This window comes from Mustela putorius, unplaced genomic scaffold (genome assembly GCF_011764305.1).
Source record: "Mustela putorius furo isolate JIRA1106 unplaced genomic scaffold, ASM1176430v1.1 tig00003909_pilon_pilon_pilon, whole genome shotgun sequence".
Lineage (NCBI taxonomy): Eukaryota > Metazoa > Chordata > Mammalia > Carnivora > Mustelidae > Mustela > Mustela putorius.
This window is the reverse complement of record NW_025422057.1, coordinates 30,256,515-30,280,484: the sequence shown is the minus strand read 5'-3', so window position 1 is coordinate 30,280,484 and position 23,970 is coordinate 30,256,515. Positions and strand designations below refer to the sequence as shown.

The 23,970-nt window shown below is 50.2% G+C and overlaps 2 protein-coding genes and 1 non-coding gene across 4 annotated transcripts; 2 read left to right on the top strand and 1 right to left on the bottom strand.

Annotated features, from left to right (window-relative positions):
* The first annotated feature begins 3 nt into the window (after positions 1-3).
* On the top strand, positions 4-23,059 carry HOGA1 (4-hydroxy-2-oxoglutarate aldolase 1). 2 transcript variants are annotated; one of them, XM_004749552.3, is made up of 7 exons: positions 6-679; positions 10,583-10,711; positions 10,940-11,067; positions 11,545-11,679; positions 11,932-12,028; positions 13,615-13,748; positions 22,113-23,059. In XM_004749552.3, the coding sequence occupies exons 1-7, from the start codon at positions 469-471 to the stop codon at positions 22,260-22,262; spliced, it is 984 nt and encodes a 327-aa protein (XP_004749609.1). In that variant the 5' UTR covers positions 6-468; the 3' UTR covers positions 22,263-23,059. The 2 variants fall into 2 exon arrangements, with proteins under 2 accessions (XP_044924892.1, XP_004749609.1); XM_045068957.1 differs by lacking the exon at positions 13,615-13,748 and having other exon boundaries at positions 4-679.
* LOC123388785 lies at positions 3,797-3,937 on the bottom strand. Its single transcript, XR_006603297.1, has one exon. It is a non-coding gene; the product is annotated as a U4 spliceosomal RNA (small nuclear RNA).
* Positions 3,969-7,368, top strand: CUNH10orf62 (chromosome unknown C10orf62 homolog). The gene has a single exon (XM_004749548.3). It carries the CDS (start codon positions 5,028-5,030, stop codon positions 5,712-5,714), a length of 687 nt encoding a protein of 228 aa, XP_004749605.1. The 5' UTR covers positions 3,969-5,027; the 3' UTR covers positions 5,715-7,368.
* Positions 23,060-23,970: the final 911 nt, after the last annotated feature.

Sequence of the window (23,970 nt, the reverse complement as noted above, 5' to 3'; positions counted from 1 at the left end):
GGCGGGGAGTCACGGTTCCCAGGCGGCAGCTCAGCAACCACGCTTCCACCCCGCAGGGCAGGGGCGGCTCAGCCAATCGGCTCGGGCTCCGCCAGCCGCGGCCCTACAAGCGGAAGTCGGCCTTCCGGGCGGGGCTGGCAACTGGAGGAGGAGGGCCTGGCTGGGCCCCCACTAGAGAAGCTCTCCGGGGTCCGGAGTCGTACTCCAGGAACCCGCCCCCGCGCCTGGCCAGAGGGACACTGGGCTGTGGCATTTGTCCAGCCGCTCCCTAAGGGAAGAATAGCCATGGGGCCTACAGGCTTAGCCTCTGACCCTGGGGACGCTCAGCCCAGGCCTGCCCCAGCGCCAACAGTCAGGGGGCAGCAAATTTTTAACTAGACGCACTGATCATTAACAAGGGTAGGAAGGAGTGTAAACTCTGTGTCACGCAGGGGCAGAGACCAGCTGGGCCTCGGGCCTCTCGCAGAGATGCTGGGCCGTGGAATCTGGTCCTCTGTGAGGCAGGGGCTGAGCAGGGGCTTGTCCAGGAAGGTGGGGGCCTGGGCGTCGGGGGAGGGGAGGAAGGTGGACATTGCAGGCATCTACCCCCCTGTGACCACCCCCTTCACTGCCACGGCAGAGGTGGACTATGAGAAACTGGAGGAGAATCTGCACAAATTGGGTACCTTACCCTTCCGAGGTAAGTGGGATCTGTCCTCTGGGGGAGTGGGGGAAGATGGGAATGAGCCCAGGCTCCTCAGCCAGGGAGCTGCTCAGAGACAGTTAGGTGTCCAGGGGTCATTTTATTATGGGAGAGGAGCAGAGGGGACCGTTCTGGAGTTAAGAGGCAGGAAGCTCCTTGCTAGCTTGCAACCTTGACTGAGTCTCGTCTGCCTCAGTTTCCCCAGTTGTAAACTACCAGGGTGCCTTCCTAGCCCAGCATTATTGTGGGGGTCAGACTAGATAATGGGGACGAAAGTCCTTGTCAACCGAACACTGTGCGGCTGTGAAGGCAGCGAGGGGTGTCACGTGGTAACTCAGCCAGTGGGCTCCTCTCCCTAAAAGCCTTGTTTGCACACTCTCTTCTGAGCCAAGCCTTCCTTAGCACAACTAATTCCTGTTCTGGATCCTCGGACTCATTTCTCTCTTTACACATGGGTCTCCCCTCGCCGAGGTCAGGGACCAGACACTTGTAACACTCCATGTGCGACACAGCCACAGGCACAGTAAGTGAAGGGAAGAAGAAGGGGTCAATTCCCCCCATCCTGCCCACCCTCGTCTGTCACCCATGACAAGTCCCTGAGGCGGTAACCTCACTAGCCCCATTTCACAGATGGGAAGCTGGGGCTCAGAGTGACACAGTCGCTCACCCAAGGTCATTGCTAACACACAGTGGAGCTGGGATTTGAACCCAAGTCTGACTGAAGGACTATGCTGGGGTGTTTCACTCCACCTACACCAACCGCTGAGTTGCTAGACCACACTGTTTCAACGAATAAAGTCCGGTTGGCACCAGCTCTGGAAATGGGAGAGGTTCTGACTGCGGCGGGGCGGTGGACTCTAGATTCAAATCACAACTCCGCCGCTGAGTTAGCTGTGAGATCATCTCTTTAAACCTCAGTCTCCCCATCTGACACCTGGGAGTAGTAATGCCCACATCGCCGGCTGGCTGGGAGAAAAATCCAAGAGAGGACAAACGAAAGCACGCAGTGAATAGGGAAGGGTTATGTACCTTAGAAGTTACAGATCCAGTGGTCACAGTCTCTAGGACCACAGTGCTGTTGGCACTGTGGGCAGAGCCGCTTTGTGACAGTGACTGCTGGCCTGACTCAAACCCCATCCACATCTCAGGGCGGAGGTGCAGGCGAGCCTTCCCTAGGGCATGGTGAATGCCCTGTGAATGCCCACGGTGAGCAGTGACACAAACTCGAAGTAAATTTCTGCTCGGGCTCAGCTCGCTGGGGCCTGAAAGTCTGCACAGAGGCCAGGGTTTCTTGAAGCAAAGGGAGAAGCTCCTTGAATCTTTTATTTAAAAAAAAATTTTTTTTAAAGTAATCTCTATGCCCATTGTGGGGTTTGAACTCATGACCCCAAGATCAAGAGTCACATGCTTCACTGACTGGCACCCCTCACTTCTTGAATCTTAAGAGGCAGGAAGACTCTGCTTCACACTCCAGCTTCAAGGACATCCTGGTGCTGGGGGTGAGGTGAACTTTGTGCCCAGTGTCTGCCTGCGACCAAGATAATCCACTGACACCCCCAGGCTCTTCTCTGGATCCTTCCTTCCCTCCTACCTGATCATCCACTCCTGCCAAGGGCATAGGCTTGTCCAGGAGCACAGGCATGGGCGAAGGGTACCTCTACTTCCTGTTCTCATGGGTGCCCACTAGCCTGTTTCTCATGCAACCCACACAGGTTCCTGCTCCTGCCCCATCTCTCTTTTACCCATACACCAGGGAGGCAGTGGGCTGGGTAGAAAGAGCTCAGCATCTGTAGTTAGAAGGCCTGGGTAAGAATCCTGGATCTGTCAGTTATGGCGACCTTGGAGAAATCACTGAACCTCTCTAATCTGATTTCTTCATTTTAGAATGGAACTAAGCCACAGGGTTAATGCATTCCTCCCCAGGAGCTCAAGTGTGAGGTCCTAGCACAAAGAATAGAGCCCATAGGGTCCTGTCCCTGCTCCCAGGACACAGCCAGAATGCCCGGGAAAGGAGCCGTGAACAAGTTTTGCTCTACAGACGGTGTTTCTCTGGCCCTATTCTGGTCTCCCGCTTTGGTTGTGCTGCCCAAGACTCAGGGGCAGAGGAGGAAGCCATCACATACCACATTGCCAGGGCCTCCTGCAGTAAGTTAAAGGGGAGGTGGGAAACTGCCCTTGATGAATCAGTGAACAGTTAGAGATTCTTCTGGAAGGTATTGCCTGAAACTGTGTAGTTCTCTTTATTTCTAATTTCTTCATTGTTAATTTTTACTGACGATTTGTATAAAGAGTATCATTTTAAATGAAAGTTATAACTGGAGACTGGAGGGTAAAACTGTTGCAGAGGGGCCATTTGGCCCTGAACTCACTCCCACAAACAACCTCAGAGATGAACTTTGAATTGTTATTTCCAAATGAGGTCAGCAGACAACATAGATCTACTTCAGCAGGACTAGGGAGATGATGTTTCCCATAAAACTTTGAGCATATGTCTTATTCCTTTAGTATGTACACTTCTAATTAAATAGAAGTATTTTGCTTTAAAAAGTCACAATTTTATGGGGCGCCTGGGTGGCTCAAGGGAGTTTAAGCCTCTGCCTTTGGCTCCGGTCATGATCCCAGGGTCCTGGGATTGAGCCCCGCGTCGGGCTCTCTGCTCGGCAGGGAGCCTGCTTCCTCCTCTCTCTCTGCCTGCCTTTCTGCCTACTTATGATCTCTGTCAAATAAATAAATAGAATCTTAAAAAAAAAGAAAAGTTACAATTTTATGGGGAGCCTGGGTGGCTCAGTTGTTAAACATCTGCCTTCAACTCAGGTCATGATCCCAGGGTCCTGGGATTGAGCCCCACACTGGGCTCCCCGGGAACCTGCTTCTCCCTCTCCCACTCCCTCTGCTTGTGTTCCCTCACTCACTGTGTCTCTGTCAAATAAATAAATAAAATCTTTTTTAAGAAATCACAATTTTCACAACCCTGCTTTGGCATTTACTTCTTTTTTTTTTTTTTTGTAAGATTTTATTTATTTGACACAGAGAGAGAGCACAAGCAGGGGGAGCAGCAGAGGGAGAAGCAGACTCCCCACTGAGCAGGGAGCCTGATGTGGGGTGTGATCCCAGGACCCTGGGATCATGACCTGAGTTGAAGGTAGACATTTAACTGACTGAACCACATAGGTACCCTGGCATTTGCTTTTTAATTAGCAATAATCGCGCCTCGGATAAACCTCATTGGCCACGATACTGCCACTGCGCAAAGCTGGCATTTGCTTTTTAAAAGTGAAATGTGTGTGTGTGTTTTTTTTTTAATGTGTTAGATGCCTCTGGGAGAAAAACAGAGGAGCCCAGGCCTGTTTCTATCCTGAGAGGCTCTGGATATAATTTGGGATTATAGGCCAGACTCTCCACTGTTTGTACCTACAGAGAGCCTGGTCAGGTGGCCCACCTGCTCAGCATCTAAACTGTGCCTATTTAACCAAGGCACAGGGGGAGGGGGGCAAATTCTGGGTTTGCAGGTGCATCACTAAGGCAATACATAGCAGCCGCCATTCTGGAATGGCCCCTGGGATCTGGGATCTGGTCAAGACCCTTATCCTACCCACTCTGCCTTCTCAGCTCACTGCTTGTCTCCTCTCAGTTGTGACCTCATGTTATTCTAGAATGAGCTCCTTCCTGGGCCCCTTTCCATCTGGACCCTGCTCCGTAAAGGGGTTGGGGCTGCAAATGGGGATGGAATGAGCTCAGCTGGCAGCAGGGGTGGCCCTAAATGAAAGGAGACACCAACGTCAGACTGCCAGGAATGGAGGCCAGCCCAACCAAGGGGGTCCTTCAGTCATGGTCAGTGGCTCCTGCCCCCTGGGGGGGGGCCACCGGATGGAGAGGGAGAGAAACCAAAGATTGGAAAAGAAGAAGGATTGAGTCACAGAATGGATCACAAGCAGAAGGCAGAAGGGACTCAAAATTGGGGAAGCTAGTTTCCCACTGACCTTGGGGACAGCTGTCAGTGTGGGAGACCGGACTTGGGCCTCAGGGAAGGCCTGCCAGGTTGGATAGGAGGGATGCTGTGGCCTCTCCCCACCCCGCCCCCTAGCTACCTTCCTCACAATGGGTTTCATTGCTGAGGTGGGAGGGGCATCCTAGGAAGGGTCCCACTGGTGGCCTGCCTGTCAGACAGCCTCAGGGAACCTGCCCTTTCAAGCATGAACCAGACCATCCAGGCTCCCTCCCTCCCAGTGTGCTCTTAGCTCTGCCTGCCTGGCTTAGGGTCCTGGAGGCCATCTTGGAGCTCATCCAGCAACCATCATGCAAGGTGGTGCTGGGGGCTGCCCTCTTACTCGGAGGTGGAGGCCTCATGCTGTGGAAGCAGAGGAAGAAGAGACGGAAGATATTCCTTGTGCCCTCACAGGAGGAGCAGGGGCCACCAGAAGGTCACAGAGCAAAGAATGAGAACTGGATTAAATCACACTTTAGCCGCCTTTCCGAGGAGAAGCTGGCCTCCTGCAGCAGCAGCACCGCGCCTCCCCCTGAGAGCGGCAGTGGGAAGGCCAGCACCACGGTGCACGTGGAGACCGTTACCACCAGGCAAGGCGAGGTGGGCACAGCCGTGCACCGGGAGGCCTTCACCACCAAGCAGAGGTTGTCTGGCTCCTCGGTGACCAAAGAGACACACAGGGAGTCGGGAAAATCTTCATCCACCGACGCGGCCACGTGGGCTGCTGTGGCTGCCTGCACCAAGGAGATTGACAACCTGGGACAGCAGCTGGCTAACTCCATGTTGCAGCGCGCCATGACGTACCAGAACTCAGGCCACCTGGAGTCCAAAGACATCAACCAGGAGGAGCTGAAGGCCCTTGAGGAGGTGGAGTTGAAGCTGAAGGGGAACTTCCTCATGCAGCGAGACACCGCAGTAGCTGGCCTGAACCACACGTACACCTTCCACGGCCATGGTCCCCACGGCCACCAGGGTTATCAGAGCCACCAGAGCCATAGTCTGCCCAACCGTAGCCAGCAGACCTACCACCCCTTTGAAGCCAACTAACCACAGATGGAGATCCCCTTCCCCCAACAGGGCTGGCACATGACTGCAGGCCTGTTTTCTCTCCTGTGGGGCACCCTGCGTGGCCCAGGGTGAGAGGCTGCCAGCCGAACCCCTTCCTCCGCAGCCCCCCACAGCTCCTGGACCCCTTCAAGTCTCTGAGGAAGGTCTGCTGCAGAGAATGGCTCCTGATGGAGGGGAAGATGGAAGGAAGGGAAGCAGCTGAGACACACTCAGCCGGCCCCTGAAGACCCCCTGAGAGAAAATAGGCGAGGCAGATCCCAGGAGAAGCTGAGAGCCCCAGACCCGACACCAGATGCCTGGAACTGAGCCAATAAAGCCTTGTATACCCTCATTCTGAGTCGGGGGGGCTCTGTGGCCAGCCTCAGGACTGGACGGGGATACAGGGAGAGGCTTCCTACTCCCACAGTCGTCTTCAAGGGGCCCTTGGCCTGGGCTTTTTGCCAGGCTGATTCAAGACTCCATAAATCAGCTTCCCCGGGTCTCAGGTTCTGGGGATGAGACGTCTCCCAGGAGCTCAGCACCCACCAACCCACTGGTGGCCGGGGAAGGAGGGAGCAGCGGGTGTCAGGAGGTGGGGAGAGAGACAGGCTTTCAGGAGCTAGTAAGCAAGGTGCGGTGTGGGTGTCTTGTCTTCTTGGTGTCATCTTCACCTTGTCTACTGCTGCTCAAGTCCTGCACTGGAGGGCGCTCTCCCTGCTTTCCGGGGCCACTGAGATCCCCGTGAGTGCCTCCCCCTGCCTACCTTCAGAGCTGTTGTGCCCTATACTCTCTCTTCGTATACTCTCTTTCGTACTAGGGCTGTGGCTGTGGCAGCTGCTAGCACTAACTGGGAGTATTACTAGTACTACCAGCAGCTCCCTCTTTTTTTTTTCTTTCCAGTTTTTAGCATATGCCACGTTCTGTGTGAAGCGTACAGCCTGGTCCCGTGGAGACAGTATTGCATTATCTCCGTCTTGCAGATGAGACCCCTGAGGCTTAGAGACATGATTCGCCTGACAGGGCATAGACAGTGGTGTTGCTGGAGTTAGAGCCCAGCTCTGCCCGACTCCAAGGCTCAGACCCTGAGTCCTGCTGTGTGTTGCCCCTCAGTCCAGTGCCCCTTGGCCCTACAGAGAGGGCTCCCTCTCTCATGCTTACCCCTGTCATCTTACCACATGTCCTGACTCTCTGTACCCTCCCTCAAGCCTGGGACTCCCCCTGCCTCCTCTTCCTGGGTCCCAAGAAGCTGTTTCTGGGGTAAGGGGTGACCTCCAGTAAGGGGGTTCAAGGGAGGCAGCTGCCTCTCCCATGAAAGTGGGGAGAAGTCAGCTACACAGCACTGTCTAATCCCCAGCGGCTCCTTTACACAGAAATGTACCATTGGCATCTGTTAATAAGCTTACCAGTGTTTCCCAGCCTGTGGGCCTCACACTCCCAGGAGAAGGCACCCAGAAAGATCCTTCCAAAAGATGGATAAATCGACAAACACCCTAAACGTTGTTGATTGATTTTATGGGGCATAATTGGAAGTATTTGATTTCCTCTATATATCCATCTATCTATCTATCTTAAAGATTTTAAGTAATCTCTACATCCAGCATGAGGCTTGAACTCACAAACCTGAGATTAAAAGTTATATGCTCCACGGACTAAGCCAGCCAGATGCCCCAGTATTTGAATATTTTTAAAATTACTAATAAGTGACTTTATATAAATGTTAATATATATGTGTGTGTGCATATGTATATATATACACTTTAAATTTAAAATACTTCGTAACAGGGGCACCTGGCTGCCTCAATTGGTGGAACTCTTAATCTCAGGGTCATCAGTTCAAGCCCCACATTGTGTATGAGGCCTACATTAAAAATAATTTATCAAATAAAAAACGTAGAAAAATGCTTTGTAACAAAAATGTCAATGGAAAAAAAAATATTCAGTCACTCTAGAAGATGTTGGCGGCTCCCAAAGTAGACAAAAAGCAGAGGTGGTGGGGTGCCATTTAAATTCAAAGACTGCCATTGGTATTGTACCAGTGTTAATTCTCAGCGAACAGTGCTAGGTTCTAATCTAAGCACTTTACAAATAGTATCTCATTTAAGCCTCACAACTCTTTAAGGAGGGCACTGTATGGTCCCCATTTTTCATGTGAGGAAGCTGAAATTTGGTGAAGCCATCTTACCCCCCCTCCCACCCCCAAGAAAAATCTCATAGCTGATGAGTTCCTGTGCTGAAAATTACATTCAGGCTCTCGTGAGTTCAGTCTATGCATCTGAGCCACTCCACCACACTGCTGCTCCAACACCCACTGTCTTCACTCCTGACCCATCTGGGACCCTGGCTCTCCCCCTCCTCTAGTCTCCTCTCTACACCAGGGAAGGTACAGCAGGCCTAACACTGGATATCCCACCCAGAAGAGGGAGGGGGCTCTTGGCAGCATCAATGTAAAGATTTCAAAGTGCTTTCTTATACATTTTCTTGTCTGGGCCTTTAAAAATATTGAAAAAATTTTTAAAGATTTTATTTCTTTGACAGACAGAGATCACAAGTAGGCAGAGAAGCAGACAGAGAGAGAGGGAGAAGCAGGCTCCCCGCTGAGCAGAGAGCCCGATGGGGGGCTCGATCCCAGGACCCTGGAATTTAGCCGAAGGCAGAGGCTAAACCCATTGAGCCACCCAGGCGCACCAAACATTGAAATGTTTTTATTGTCATCCCATAGAAAAGGAAATGGGGACTCAGAGACATGATGTAACTTGCTCAAAAGGGGAGTTGGGTCCAAGCCTTCCCCGACTCTGTGATACTCCCTCCTCCCCAGCCAGGCCTGATTTCCTCCTTAGGAGTCAGGACTGGGTCACATGCTCCTTTACTTGAGACAAGGGAAAGGCCACCGGTCGAGTCTTGAGCCCAGGGTCCTGCTTCCCCTCTGAGAGTGCAAAACAGCTGGGTCCAGGAGTCCCTGGAACTGGCCACCAGAATGGAGGGGGGCTTGGGGAAGAGTGAGCACTGCTGAAGAAGTGACTGGAGCAGGAACTGGCCCGGCCCAGTGGCCCACAGGGTTTCGGAGGGAGGGAGGTAGGGAGGTGTCTTTGGAGCCATTTCTATTGAGGGAGGGGCAAAAGTTCAGTCTCAGAATCCTCGACCTCGAAGTAGAGGATGCTGATCCATTCCTCTCTGGGGCTAGCGACCCCACAGCTGGGGACAGGGGGACCCACTGGGAAACCACTAGCACCTTTTGTAATAAGACAGGAGGAGGCTCCTGGCCTGACATGGAGAAATGGACCCCGAGGAGGTAGCACAACAGAAGCCAAAAACTATTTGCCTCAAGATGCTCCCTGCAATGCCACCAAAATGCTACTTATTCAGGGAGCCGTTGTGGCAATCCACCCCGTGGGATCTGGTGCTGTCGTGAGCAGCATGGAAAAAGGTTCGTGGTGAAAAGTTGACTCTCCATCACACCGTGTCCCCTAAGGATGACTCACGGGAACAGTCTCTCTTGGTCCCGATGCCAGGAAACTGTGTGTCTCTGGGGCAGCTGCTTTGCTTTTATCTTGCGTTCCGCGATCTGTCAGCTGACCACATTTCCCTTTTAGCTTTGACTGTCAGGAAGCTCCAAATCAAAGCTACGGGCCCGTCTCTCAACTGCCTGGCAGGGATTTTGTGGATCAGTATCGCCCCCCAGCTTTCTTCTCTTTCCTTTCTCCCAAGCGGTCTCCTATTTATTAATAATCTTGTTGTGTCACAGGCTGCATTTGTCAGCTATTTCAGAACACTGTTTTTGGAGGGGAAGGGAGTAGAGAGGAGGAAGAAGGGGAAAGAGAAAGTGAAATGAAGGAAGCAGAGAGGAAAATGTTTTTATACTAACATTCCCTTCAGATTCAGCCAAAGAGCATCAATTCTGTGATGTCAAAGGGTTGACACCTTCCAGGTGGCATTAGAAACCGCTCAGGTGATCGATCAAAGAGGAAAATGCAAAATAAGATCATGAGATGTCACTTTTCACCCAGAAAATTGAAAAAAATTAATTCTCATTTTCATCCAGAAAATTGGCAAAAATGAATTCTGCCCAGTGTTGGCAAGGAGGAACACTAACAGACCCTTCCATGAGCCAACGGGGTGCGAACCAGCTATTGAGGCAGACATTTGGCATGTGAAGATACATGGAGGCGTGACTCAGCAGTCACACACCCAAGTGAACTGTAGAGCAGCTCAGACATGGGCACAGAAGACTTTAGTGGACGTGTTTGTTTTAACATTATTTGTGATGGCAAAACTAAGGAAACATTCTAAATGTTCCCAATGGGAGAATGAAAAGTATTGTCGAACCTCACCATAGATTATAATGGCAGTTAAAATGAATGAACCAGAACTGTGTACTGCTGTGGACAAAGGTCACAACATGATCTTGAGCACAAATAGCAAACTGCAGAACATTGTTACGAGCTTGATTCTGTTTCTGTAAAACTTACATGGCAAAAAATGTCTTGTGTCTTGTTTATGGGTCAATGTGTACATCTTAAGGGGATAAAGACATGAAGGGGAACAATGACACCCAAGTCAGGACAGCTAGAAGAGGAAGAAAAAGGTGATCCGAGGAGGGTTGCCATGGGTGCTGGGTACACACCTGTGGATTTTATTATTATCAATTCTTTGGGGTATAGCTAAGATAGTTCATTAAACAAAGAAAATGGTGCGGACACAGCCGTCAGAACTGGGTAAAACATTCTGCCTGCATCAGGACAAAGATGGGAAGGAAATGTGTGAGAAGCTATGGTGTTGGGGAGGTAGTCACACGGGTGCATGTACCACCAATGTCCCGGTTGCTTGCAGAGGATGGGGAGGCATTGACTGTGATGGGACTTCTCTTGCAGGCTTTGTGGTCCAGGGCTCCAATGGCGAGTTTCCCTTCCTGACCAGCAGCGAGCGGCTGGAGGTGGTGAGCCGAGTCCGCCAGGCCATGCCCAAGGACAAACTCCTGCTAGCCGGCTCCGGCTGCGAGTGTGAGACCACGGTGCTCTGGGCTCAGGGGGTTGGTGGGGTGCCTGGGGCTGGTGGGGAGCCAGATTCCTTGGCCCTGGGGCTGGTTCAGGCTACTGGTTCTGTCTCTTCTGAACCCCTTGCTTGCCCTGGGATCCTAGCCCTGCCCTTCTGCTTCCTGCTGTCCCCTGTCATGTTACCTGCTGTGGCCTATAGGCCACAGAGGGAAGACGCCGTCTTTCTTCCTATAGCCACTCAAGCCACCGTGGAGATGACTGTGAGCATGGCCCAGGTTGGGGCTGATGCTGCCATCGTGGTGACCCCTTGCTACTATCGTGGCCGCATGAGCAGCGCGGCCCTCATTCACCACTACACCAAGGTGGGTGTGAGGCGTGGGCATGGGTTTGGGGCCTGTGACCAAGAGGAGGCTGGAGGAGGAGACGAGACAGTGAAGCTGGGGCCCGAGAGGAGAGCCCGTTTCCCATGAATGGCCTCTGGGGGAACGGGGAGGGATGCTGCTGGGCGACTGACCAGCCACATTGTATGGCTGTTTCCTCACCTCTCACAGGGGAGAAGTGATGGTGGCTTCCTCATGGGGTCATTGCAAGGACCTAACTCCATCGAAATACAGAGGACTGAGAACTGAGCCTGGCATATAGAAAGCACTCACAAAATGTTATTATTACCATTTATAAGCAAGGAACGCAGCACTGTGACTCCTAGTCCAGGAGGGTGGCCTGTCCAGGAGGCCCTGCGGGGACCCAGGCCCGGAGCTGCTGGTGGTGGGCTGTGCCTGGGGCTCCTCAGGCCTGGGGCAGCTGCCCTCTGCCTCTCCCTTCTTCTCTGCCTCCCTCAGGTCGCTGACCTCTCCCCCATTCCTGTGGTGCTCTACAGCGTCCCAGCCAACACGGGGCTGGACCTGCCCGTGGATGCGGTGGTCACGCTCTCCCAGCACCCAAACATCGTGGGCATCAAGGACAGCGGTGGTGACGTGAGTGGCAGCGGCTCCCGCCGGGGTCTTTCCTCTTCTCCCGGGCTCTCAGCTTCAGGGAGGCTCTGGGACCCACTTCAGTCCTGGGCTCCTGTTGGGGTTCTTCCCACCATGTGGGCTCTCTGAGGCTCTGTCCAAGTTTGAGGGGAGCTCTCTGGGGCCGAGGCGCTCAGTCCCCCACCCTTGACCAGCCCCCGTCTCGCGTGGCGTGGAAGCTCGAGGCTTAGCACTCACACAGGTTTGCTGTTGCAGGTGACCAAGATGGGGCTGCTGGTTCACAAGACCAGGAGGCAGGACTTCCAGGTGTTGGCTGGATCGGCTGGCTTCCTGCTGGCCAGCTATGCCGTGGGTAGGTCCCCTGCTGCTCTCACACTGTCGCGGTGGGTGGTACAGCCAGGCCCCGCATGAAGGCTGGGTCTGGGTCTGCAGGGTCCTTTTGCCTCACTTGTCTGACTGTTGGAGGCTTACGAGTGACCTTTCTGGGCAGAAGACAGTGGCCATGTGTAGTCCTTGGGCTGTAGCAGGGATGCTTGAAGTTTGTTCTTAGTCCTAGGCTCTCTGCTTAGTTAACAAATTTATCTCTTCTAATCTCACCTTGTAAGTTGCCCTCTGAGGACAGAGGACTTGGGGCCTTTCCTCTGGTCCAGGAGTCTGTTTTCCCCTCCCCCAGCAGCCAGGCCGGAAGGAACTGTCAGACCTAGAGGGCAGGGCCTGGGATCTTCCTGTTCCAGTCCAGGATCCGAGGAATGTCACCACTAAAGCAGCTGTGCTGGTCTGCTGTGGGTCAGGCTCCTTGGGTTCAGGTTGGATTTGAGCCCCAGAGCCGGGAAGAGAGGACCCATTGGCTCCCTTGGGCTGAAGCCCCAGGAAGTCCATATCTGCGTTACTTGCCCGGCGCTGAGGGGGTAATTGTGGATCCTCTCCTCTGGTCTGCACAGACTGTGGCTTGTAGCCTGGGTCCTTGCACATCTCTCCTCTGCCACGTTGCAGTCTCCAAAGTACAAGGCCAGAAGAGGGGACCTACTGAAGCCTTGTTCCTGAGGGCGGAGTAGATGGAAAGAGCCCGGGCCCTGCAGGCAGGGGGAAGTGAGTTGGAATCTCAGCTCGGCCACTTACTGAGTACTGCCGGGCGGGGTGTACAACCTCGCCTCTACTCTGTAAAGCAGGGAGGTGTTGTGAGAATGTGAGAGCCTCGGTGGTGTGTCTGCATAGTGACTGGCATAGAGTGGGGATCACTAAATGGTAGCTATCTTAGCTCATTCCAAATTTCCCACTCTCCGGTCTTGAGGCCACCATGCTTAGGGTCACCCCTAACTAGCCTTAGAGTCACTTCACAGGTTGGCAGAGTGGCAAGGCCTCCCAAGATCACAGCCAGCCTGTTTTCACTGCCCAGATGAGAACAGAGGACTGGGAGGTCTGTGACTCATGCAAATTCATGCTGCCAGTGGGAGGAAATACCTGGTCTCCTGACTGTGTCCAGGGCTCCTTCCACTGGACCCCACGCCCAGCATCATCCCAGGCTGAATTCACAGGGGAGGGGGAGGAATAAGATTTCAGAAGAGTGAAGGCTTCCCGTCCACTCCACCCCCTTCCCACACTGATGAGTCAGAGGCTAGTGGAGGTGTTGTCAACTGGCCGGTGGGACTTCAGTCTGGGAGGTATGTTGGGGGGTGCAGGGGAGGAACTGTCCTTAAGTTAGCCTCAGGCTCTGTTCCCTGACCTTCAGCCTGTGGGATCCTACTTCAAATATGCTGGCAGCTTTTCACTCTGGAAATCTGGACTCTGGACTCACAGAGCGTGCCTTGGACATGGCTAGCCAGCGGCATGGAAATCCACATCCTCTTTCCCCAGAATAAGAGGGGCAGGGGCTCAGGGTTCGGAATCGCCCATGAGAAGCAGCTCTGGCTGATGTTTTGCAATCTTACTGTGGGGCAGGAGCTGTGGGGGGCGTGTGTGCCCTGGCCAACGTCCTGGGGGCTCAGGTGTGCCAGCTGGAGCGACTGTGCCTCACGGGGCAATGGGAAGATGCCCGGAAACTGCAGCACCGCCTCATTGAGCCAAACACTGCGGTGAGCTCCCGGACGATGGCCCCAGAGCATGGGGGGGGGGGTGTCTGTGCCCTCAATGGGAAGTGTCTTCCCTTTCAGAAAGTCCCTTTAGAGTATGTCCCAGCATGGGAACTCCTTGTGCCTCTCCAGAAAATCACAACTTCAGACAAAGTTGAGCCCTGTTGGTTGCACTGGAATTCATTTAGGGAGACTGTTAAAATTCCAGCCCTCTAGACCTGGAGTAAGCATTAAGACAAATATCCTGGCTGATCATGGTGACATTAAGTAAATCCAGGGAACTTCCTTAGAGACACACTAACTGGAGAGGGTGAACCATGGGCCTCTCCTTCAGCTTTAGAAGGGCTCAGATCCTGGAAAACAGAATGATTAGGAGTAAAGGAGGTGTTAGGAGGCTGGGTGTATTCAGAGCCCAGATTTCCCAGGAGAGTTTTGTCTCTGAGTAACCTATTCTGCAGTTAGATGGTGTACCCTGATTCTGTATTGGGCAAGTCAAGGAGACGAGCCGAGATGGAATGCCTGTCAAGAGCCCGGCCATGCGGTGCTGAGCCGTATTGGCGTCTGACACAGGGAGGACAATGTGTTTTCCTATGGACACTTTTGTATGCATATTTTATTTATTTATTTGATAGAGAGAGATCACAAGTAGGCAAAGAGGCAGACGGGGGGTGGGGGTGGGGAAGCAGGCTCCTTGCTAAGCAGAGAGCCCGATGCAGGACTAGATCCCAGGACCCCGAGATCAGAGATCATGACCTGAGCCAAAGGCAGCGGCTTAACTCACTGAGCCACCCAGGCCCCCCTGTATGCATATTTTATTTTATTTTTTTAAAAGATTTTATTTATTTATGTGACACAGAGATAGATCACAAGTAGGCAGAGAGGTAGGCAGAGACAGAGAGAGGGGGAAGAAGGCTCTCCGCCAAGCAGAGAGCCCAATGCGGGCCTCAATCCCAGGAGCCTGAGATCATGACCTAAGCTGAAGGCAGAGACTTTAACCCACTGAGCAACCCAGGTGCCCCTGTATGCATATTTTAAATTAAACTTTTAATTTTGAGATAACCGTAGATTCAGATAGAGTTGTAAAAAATAATACAGGGGCACCTGGGTGGCTCAACCAGTTAAGCATCTGCCTTTGGCTCAGGTCATGATCCCAGAGAGACTGCTTCTGCCATTTCCCTGCATGTGCTCTCTCGCTCTCTCTTTCTCTCTCTAATAAATAAATAAAAATCTTTAAAAGAGAGAGAGAGAAAGAATACAGGGAGAATCCATGTACCCATCCATCCCCCAGTTTCCCCCCAAATATCTTACAAAATTAAAGTACAATATCACAACCAGTATTTGGACATTGATATGGTCCAGACACAGAGTCTTTAATCACCAGAAGGATCCTTCATATTATGCATTCATGGGTACACCTGCTCCCCTCCTTCCCCCAGCCCCTCCTTAACTGCGGCAACCACCCATACATTCACCATTTTTATACTTTTGTCAGTTCGAGACGCCCATATGAATGGGATCATAGAGTCTGCAACCTTTGAAATTGGCTGGCTTTCATTCTGCAGAATTCCCTGCAGATCCATCCAAGTTGTTGCACGCAGCAACAGCCCGTTTCTTTTTATTAATGAACGGTGGTTCACTGTGTGGCCAGGCCACGGCTCGTGGAACTGTTCACCGGTGGAAGGACAGCTGGGGTGTTGCCAGTTTGGGGCTATGAAAAGCTGCTTGAACATTCATGCACAGGGTTTTGCATGACTGTAAGTTTTCATTTTTCTGGGATAAATCAATAATTAGTGGATCATATGATGGTTGCATGTCTAGTTTTTTAAGAAACTGCCAAACTGTTTTCCAGAGTGCCTATGGCATTTCGTATTTACATCAGTGTAAATGTATGATTGACCCATTCTCTCTGCATCATCACCAGCTTTAAGCATTGTGACTATTTTTTATTTTAGCCATTCTGATAGGTGTGTGGTAACATTTCGTTGTGGTTTTAGCTTGCATTTCTCTGATGACTAATGCTATTGGACATCTTTTTATGTATTTATTTGCCATCTGTATATCTTCTTAAATGTCGTATGTTTCTTGCCTATTTTATAATTGGATTTTTAAAAAAGATTTAATTTATTTATTTGACAGAGAGAAATCACAAGTAGTCGGAGAGGCAGGCAGAGAGAGAGAGGGAAGCAGGCTCCCTGCTGAGCAGAGAGCCCGATGCGGGGCTCGATCCCAGGACCCTGAGATCATGACCTGAGCCGAAGGCAGCGGCTTAACCCACTGAGCCACCCAGGCGCCCTATAATTGGATTTTTAAAAAGATTTTATTTATTTGTCAGAGTGAAAGAGAACACACAAGCTGGGGGAGCAGCAGAAGGAGAACTAGGCTCTCCACTGAGCAGGGAACCCGAAGCAAGACTTGATCTCAGAACCCTGGGATCATAACCTAAGCCAAAGGTAAATGCTTAGCTGACTGAGCCACCCAGGCACCCTGGATTTTTTCTTTTTACCATTGAGTTTTGGAAGTTCTTTATATCTTTTAGATACCAGCAAATATTTTAGATACCATGCAAATATTTTCTCCCCATCTGTAGCTTATCTTGTCATTCTCTGAACAGGTCTTTTACAGAACAAAAGTTTTTAATAGTTTTGATGATGTCCAATTCATCAATATTTTCATTTGTATTGAGAGCATTTTTGTATGGAGTGTGGACTTAGGTGGAGGTTCCTTTTTTTGTTTTGTTTTGTCTTTTTGCTTCTGGATATCCACTTGCTCCATTATCATTGTCAAAAAGATCATCTGTCTTCATTGAGTTATTTTTGCACCTTTGTCAAAAATCAGCTGGGCTGGGGCACCTGGGTGGCTCAGTGGGTTAAGCCTTTGCCTTTGGCTCAGGTCGTGTTCCCAAAGTCCTGGGATTGAGCCCCATGTCCGGCTCTCTGCTTAGCGGGGAGCCTGCTTCTCCCACTCTCTGCCTGCCTCTCTGCCTACTTGTGATTTCTGTCTGTCAAATAAGTAAATAAAATCTTAAAAAAAAATCGGTCAGGCATATTTGTGCCAGTTGATTTTTGGGTATCTGTTGCTCCCATCATTGGTGTGTATCCCTCTGCAAGACCACACCGGATTATTCTAAAGTTTATATGGAAAGGCAAAAGAATTAAACTAGCTAAAGCAATTTTGGAAAAAAAAAAATAACAAAGTGGGAGGAATTAGTCTACCTGGTTTTAAGATTTATTATGGGGCACCTGGGTGGCTCAGTGGGTTAAAACCTCTGCTTTCGGCTTGGGTCATGATCCCAGGGTCCTGGGATCGAGCCCTGCATCGGGCTCTCTGCTCCACGGAGAGCCTGCTTCCTCATATCTCTTCCTACCTGACTCTCTACCTACTTGTGATCAGTCAAATAAATAAATAAAATCTTTTTTTAAAAAATATTTTTGTTTATTTATTTGACAGAGAGAGATCACAAGTAGGCAGAGAGGTAGGCAGAAAGAGAGAGAGAGAGGGAAGCAGGCTCCCTGCTGAGCAGAGAGCCCGATGTGGGACTCTATCCCAGGACCCTGAGATCATGACCTGAGCCAAAGGCAGCGGCTTAACCCACCGAGCCACTCAGGCGCCCTACAATAAATAAAATCTTAAAAAAAGAAGAAGAAGAAGAAGAAGAAGAAGATTTATTACGTACCTACAGTAATCAAGTCTGTGTGGGACTACAGGAGGCATTTTGTCAATTGCTTTTCTGCCTTGATATGATTGTGTGATTTTTTTTTTTTCCTCTGTAGCTGGCTAATGTGGTGAGTTACATGGATGGTTTTGTAATATTGAACTAGACTTGCATCCCTGGAATAAATCCCACCTAGTCATGCTGTGTAACTCTCTTCAAATATTGCTCAGTTCCATTTGCTAACACCTAGTTGAAGATTTTTCTGTCTATATTCATAGGAGATATTGGTATGTAGCTTTCCCCTTTTTTAGCACTGCGTTTGTTTGATTTTTGGTCTCCGGATAGTAATAGGTTCATCAATTCACTGGGAAGTAGTCTCTCCTCTTCTATTTTCTGGAAGAGACTGTGTAGAATTGGTGTTAAATATTCTCTAAACATTTTCTAGAATTCTCCAATGAGATCTTTGGGCCTGAAGATTTCTTTTGGGGAGGGTTTTAAAAAATTATAGCTCTGCCCCTGACTTCCACTGATACTTCCCTGACAGAAGGGGTAGCCTTAATGCTTCCCATGTGGCCTCCACTGACATTACAAATATGCCTGGGGTGGGGGTGGCCTCCTTCGGTGTGGGCAGTGCTGTGTAAGCCCTAACTTTCCTCTCTGCTAAGACCATCCATTGTTGGGGAGGTGGAGAAGGGCACTCTTTCCTGCCAGAGTCGGGTAGAAGTTCTGGCTCCCAATTCAACCTTTGCTGGCCTGGATGGGGATGGTAGGGATGGGGCCATGGTTTTTGCAGGGGCGCCTGGCTGGAGTAGAGTGGTGATTGTCTTAAAGTTTTCCATTTTACCAGGCTGCTCCTTCCTGGTCCTTGGCTTGAGTGAATAGGCTTTTGTTGGGGGCTCGTATTATCTGTACCCATTGGCATTTTAGGGTTGCTGCCTTCTTAAGCTTCCAGCCGAGGCCAAGGAACTCATCTCTGTGTTCCTTGGGTCCTGAAGTCCTTAGCTTGTCTTCCTTCTCTCTACCTTTCAGAGTCTTTCATTTGTTTTTATATAATGTCCAAGGTTTTTTAGCTGTATTTGTTGGGAGGAATATGGAAAAATACATCTATTCCATCTTTCTGGAAGTGGAAACTCTAAGTATTTTCCCTCCCTCCCTCCCTTCCTTTTTCTTTTTCCAACCTCAAGATCAAGAGTTGCAGGCTCGGGGCACCTGGGTGGCTCAGTCAGTTAGGCAGTGAAGCAGTTAAGCATCTGCCTTCAGCTTAGGTCATGATCCCCAGGGTTCTGGGATCCAGCCCCGCCTGCTTTGGGTTCCCTGGTCAGTGGACAGGTTGGGTTCCCTGCTCAGCGGGGAGTCTGCTTCTCCCTTTTCCCCTCCTGCCACTCCACCTGCTTGTGCTGTCTCTCTCTCTCTCTCTCTCTCTGTCAAATAAATAAATAAATAAAATCTTTAAAAAGACAATAGAGAGAGTTGCAGGCTCTACCAACTGAGACAGCCAGGCGCCCCTCTAAGTATTTTTCTGAATGGTGATTTTTGCCCCCCATAGAACATCAAACTGTTTCAAAAAAATATATTGGAAAACTTAAAAGTAGGTGCATTAAAACAGCATTCTTTTAATTTTAAATATTTTATCTATATTAAAAAACATAATTTGGGCGCCTGGGTGGCTCAGTGGGTTAAGCCGCTGCCTTCGGCTCAGGTCATGATCTCAGGGTCCTGGGATCAAGTCCCACATCGGGCTCTCTGCTCAGCAGGGAGCCTGTTTCCCTCTCTCTCTGCCTGCCTCTCCATCTACTTGTGATTTCTCTCTGTCAAATAAATAAATAAAATCTTTAAAAAAAAAAACATAATTTATTATAATTTAACTTTCCTGGCTTGAATGGAAACAACTTCATCAAAAATTTTCTTCCTGCATCTATTCCTAGAAAAAAAAATGAACCAAAAAAACCATACAGAACACGGATCTAGGGGCACACATTTACGTTTGCCTCGGGCCACGATATGGCAGGGCATGGTTCTGTTGGATCCTTTTTTTTTTTTTAAAGATTTTATTTATTTATTTGATACACAGAGAGAGATATCACAAGTAGACAGAAAGGCAGGCAGAGAGAGAGGGAGAAGCAGGCTTCCCGCTAAGCAGAGAGCTGGATGCAGGGCTCGATCCCAGGACCCCGAAACCACGATCTGAGCTGAAGGCAGAGGCTCAACCCACTGAGCCACGCAGGCGCCCCTCGGATCTAATGTTTTATTTCTTTCTTTCTTTCTTTCTTTCTTTATTTATTTTTAAAGATTTTATTTATTTATTTGACAGAGAGAGAGATCACAAGTAGGCAGAGCGGCAGGCAGAGAGAGAGAGGAGGAAGCAGGCTCCTTGCTGAGCAGAGAGCCTGATATGGGACTTGATCCCAGGATCCTGAGATCATAACCTGAGCCGAAGGCAGCGGCTTAATCCACTGAGCCACCCAGGCGCCCGGATCCAATGTTTTAATTCAAAACATTGACACTGGGGTGCCTGGGTGGCTCAGTGGGTTAAGCTGATGCCTTCAGCTCGGGTCATGATCTCAGAGTCCTAGAATCGAGCCCTGCATCGGGCTCTCTGCTCAGCAGGGAGCCTGCTTCCTCCTCTCTCTGCCTGCCTCTCTGCCTGCTTGTGATCTCTGTCTGTCAAATAAATAAATAAAATCTTAAAAAAAAAAACATTGACACTGTTCATTGTGGGGGTTTTTTTGCATTGATTTTGATTTTTTAAGAAAATATGGCACTAAACTTGATGACTGATTTTGTTGGCACCCCCTTAAGCTTTGCATGTGAGGTGATAGTTCCAGGCTAAGAAGTAATGCTTTGTTTGGGTAAAGTGGTGGGCTCTAGATCTCTCTCCCAGCTTTGATCTTTACTGCCAAGGAGCAGGTGAACTCAGCTTTAGAGAAAGGACAGCTGAGGAGGAAAGCACAAGTCTCCTTGGGTATGAAGGTTCTTCTGGGATAGGATGCCCTATTAATAGGACACAAGAACTACAGAAATGAGGGCCATTCAGCCAGCCCCATCAGGGCACAGACTCTCTGGTATGTACTGGACACTCCAGTGGGGTGGGACCTCTGCTCTCTATGCCCACCCACCTGCAGAGAGAAGGTTCCAGAACCAGCATACCACCAGGACAGGAAAAGGAGGAGCTTTTAGGTCCCTTGGGGGTGTGGTTTTGTAGTAGTATTTTCCCCATTTGATTCTTGTGACATGGGGTAGGTGTTGTCATCTCCTCGTTTGACAGATGAAGCCGTGGGCTGCCCCTTGCGGGGAGAGGATGCTCGCTGCCCCGCTAGCTCTCCGTATGCCATCCTGCCTTACTCTTCCCTCGGGGCCTCCTCCTGTGCCAGCTCTGGGCACACACTCAGGAATGCCTGGAACACCTTTCTGCTGCCTGGGCTGTCGGCTCAGCCACCCCAGGAGCAGCTTGATGTCACCCTGTTGCCCTGCCTTGCTTGAACACAATGTCCTTCCTCTGCCTTCCCACCCAGCCAACCTCCTGCCCTGGCTATATTTAGGACTTTCTGTGTTCTTTACCACCAAAGCATTCAGTTATTTCTGTGGGTCTGAGGAGGGGGCAACTCAGAGACGTCACACACCTACAGCGGAAGAAAGCTTTTCTCTAGGTACTTCTTGTTCCCATCCTCTCCCTTAGGTCTTTTGCATCTCATGTTTTGGGTGTTTTGGGTGAAAAGCTGAGGTTATTAGAACATTATGGCTGGGGCCAGGCTAGGAGGAGGATGGTGTATTACTCATTTCAAGAAAAAATTCCCTGGTCACCAGTGGTAAATGGTCATCAGTCATTCATCAGCAGCTCTCAACTTTACCCCAGCCAACCTCTTTTATTATTTTACCCTTTGTGAAACCCATACTTCTAAGGTTTTTACCTTCCCTCCAAAATAAAACTTTAGTAAGTAATGATTACATTCCTAGCTTTTAGATAGTCAGAGATTCACCCAACACTTCTGATCAGCATGAAATAACCAGTTGCTGGTTATTATGCCAAAGGCGAAGAAACTTGACGCTTCATTTTCTAGAAGACCCCATGCATGATTTTAAGTTATGACAATAGCTTCTGGTCCCCTTCACAATGGAAAACCCTCCAGATATCATGTCGTCCAGCCCCTCATTTTTTTAGGCAAGAAAACTTGCTTGGATGTAGTAAGTTTGTGATATATGGCTACATAATGGAATTTCTCAGGACAGCTGACGCATTGTTTTTCAGATTTGGGGTCAGGAGGGAGCTATGCGTGGATCAGTGTCCCTCCTGCAGGGCCAGTGGAGGTCTGGGCTATGGCCGACGCTCTCACAGACCCTTCCCTTTCTTGGCCTCCCAGGCCTGTGCCCTGGCCCTAGGTCCCTGGGATCCAGGCTGCAGACCCACGGCCTTACAATCGTCTCTGTTCCCAGGTTGATGAGTGAATGCCACGTTTCTCCTCAGTGGGGTGGATTTTTCTCCTAAAACCCAAAGAGGGGACTTCCTTAATCTGAGTTGTTAGCATTGTGTTCTCTACTGCTGCCCTGCCTTCTGGTCTCTCAGTCTGAATTTCCAGTCAACCAATGTATCACCAATTTGGTAAAGTTACTTTACCAGGGAAGGTGGGGAGGAACCCTAACTTTCTAAAGTGACACGTGTGTCTAGACATGTGCAGGCAGGGACTCCCCAGTATGTTCTAACAGGCCCTGCTCCACAGGTGACCCGGCGCTTTGGGATCCCGGGGCTGAAGAAGACCATGGACTGGTTTGGCTACTACGGAGGCCCCTGCCGTGCCCCCTTGCAGGAGCTGAGCCCCAAGGATGAGGAGGCGCTGCATATGGACTTCAGCAGTAATGGCTGGCTCTGAGGGCAGGTGCCTGGCCTGAGCCCATCTCAGCTTCCTGCCCTGTACCTGCAGCTGAAGAGGCACATGGGGGTATGAGATTTCAAAGCCTGTTTTCCTACTTCAGTCCTCTAGGGAGCCTCTCCCAGGCTCTGCCATGCACACCCATTTCCTATGCTCGCAGCCCCATGACCATTGGCATTTGTAGCTTCAACTCTGGCTCTCTAGAGACCTTCCGTCTGGGGAGGAGCAATTGCTTGTCCCTCTCCTGTGCCTTCCTGTGCCCCGCGACACATGACCAGGAACCAGCCGGCAAGAGCAGGGGGCAACTGGGGCAAAAGTAAGGTCATGTATTTTACAGATGGGACGGCCGCTTAGACTTGGGGGTACACACCTAAACCCAGCACAGTGCAGCAGGGAGCCAGGGCTCTTCCTAAGAACCTGACTCCTTCCAGAGGAACTGGGGGGTGGAGGGACAGTTCGGAAACCTAATCAGAAAAGCGTCTCTGGCCTTTGAAAGGCCCCCAAGTTACATTCCAGACACAGTGCCTTTCCTAAATCCATTTTGATCATCTCATAGTCTCATCTCTACCCTTGATCTCAACTATAGAGAGCGTGGAGCTGGCCCAGGGCCTTGCCAGAGTTGGTAAATAATGACACCTGGTGGATAAATGTTACATTTTGGACTTCTAGCCAACCTGGTCTGAAACATTAGGGAAAGAGACTTGGTCTGAAACTGGGCCATCCTCTTGCCTTAGGCACTGTGCTTTCTTTGTTAAAAATAATACTTTGTTCTTACAATAAAGTTGAATAACTGAAAACAGTGTGGCCTTGTACAAATAGGTCTTAGGTTTCCTGCCTGGATGTCAATAATTGCCTAGAAGCAATTTAACTTTCAAGGTCTGCTTTCTCCCAGCTCTGAGGGAGGCCCTAGCAGTCTACAGCAAAGAAGGTATTAGATCAGTGGTGGCCTAGGGAAAAGGCTTGATGAAGTTCTGGGTGGGAGGTAGGAGGCAAAAATGTTCAACTAAGATATTTAGAAACACCTTAGCACATTAGCCAAAAAGGCTGCTTTCTCTACAAATGTTTAACCTTATTCAGTGATACTTAACTAGTGGCATAAACCAGAGATGAATGTTTTTAAAATTACTCTGGCTAAAAAGAAAGGTAAACAGGTCCTTGTTTAGGACAAAGGCTAGAGGAGAGAATATAAAAGGTATCGATCTTCAACTGATATTGGCCATCAGGATGGTAATGAAGCTTGGGGCTTAGCACCTGTGCTCTTCTCACAGGCAACATCCAGAAGATCTGGGCTCAGGGGAGAATGCAGCCTAGGGATGGGGCAAAAATTGAGGGCTCGGGAGGCTGGCTGGTGTACTGGTAAAGCACTCAGCCTCTGGGCTTACATTAAACAGGCCTGGGTTTAAGTTCTTAGACCTGCCCCTTAGGGTTGGTGGGACCTTGGGCAACGACTTAAGTGCCTGATCTGATCTGTAACTTGGGGATTATAACAGTTCCTTTCTCCCAGGGATCCACAAGATCACGCATGTAAAGGGGTTAGCACAGTAGGTGAACACTGCACATTAGCTCAGTTGGGGAGGTATTGCTGCAGGAAGAGGGGAAATCCAGGCAGGAACTGACTTGCCCAAGGTAATCCAGCAGATATGAGTGCCCCCATCTCATGATGCTCAGGGCAAGAGAAGTACAGTGGAAAGTGATTTGGAATCAGAAA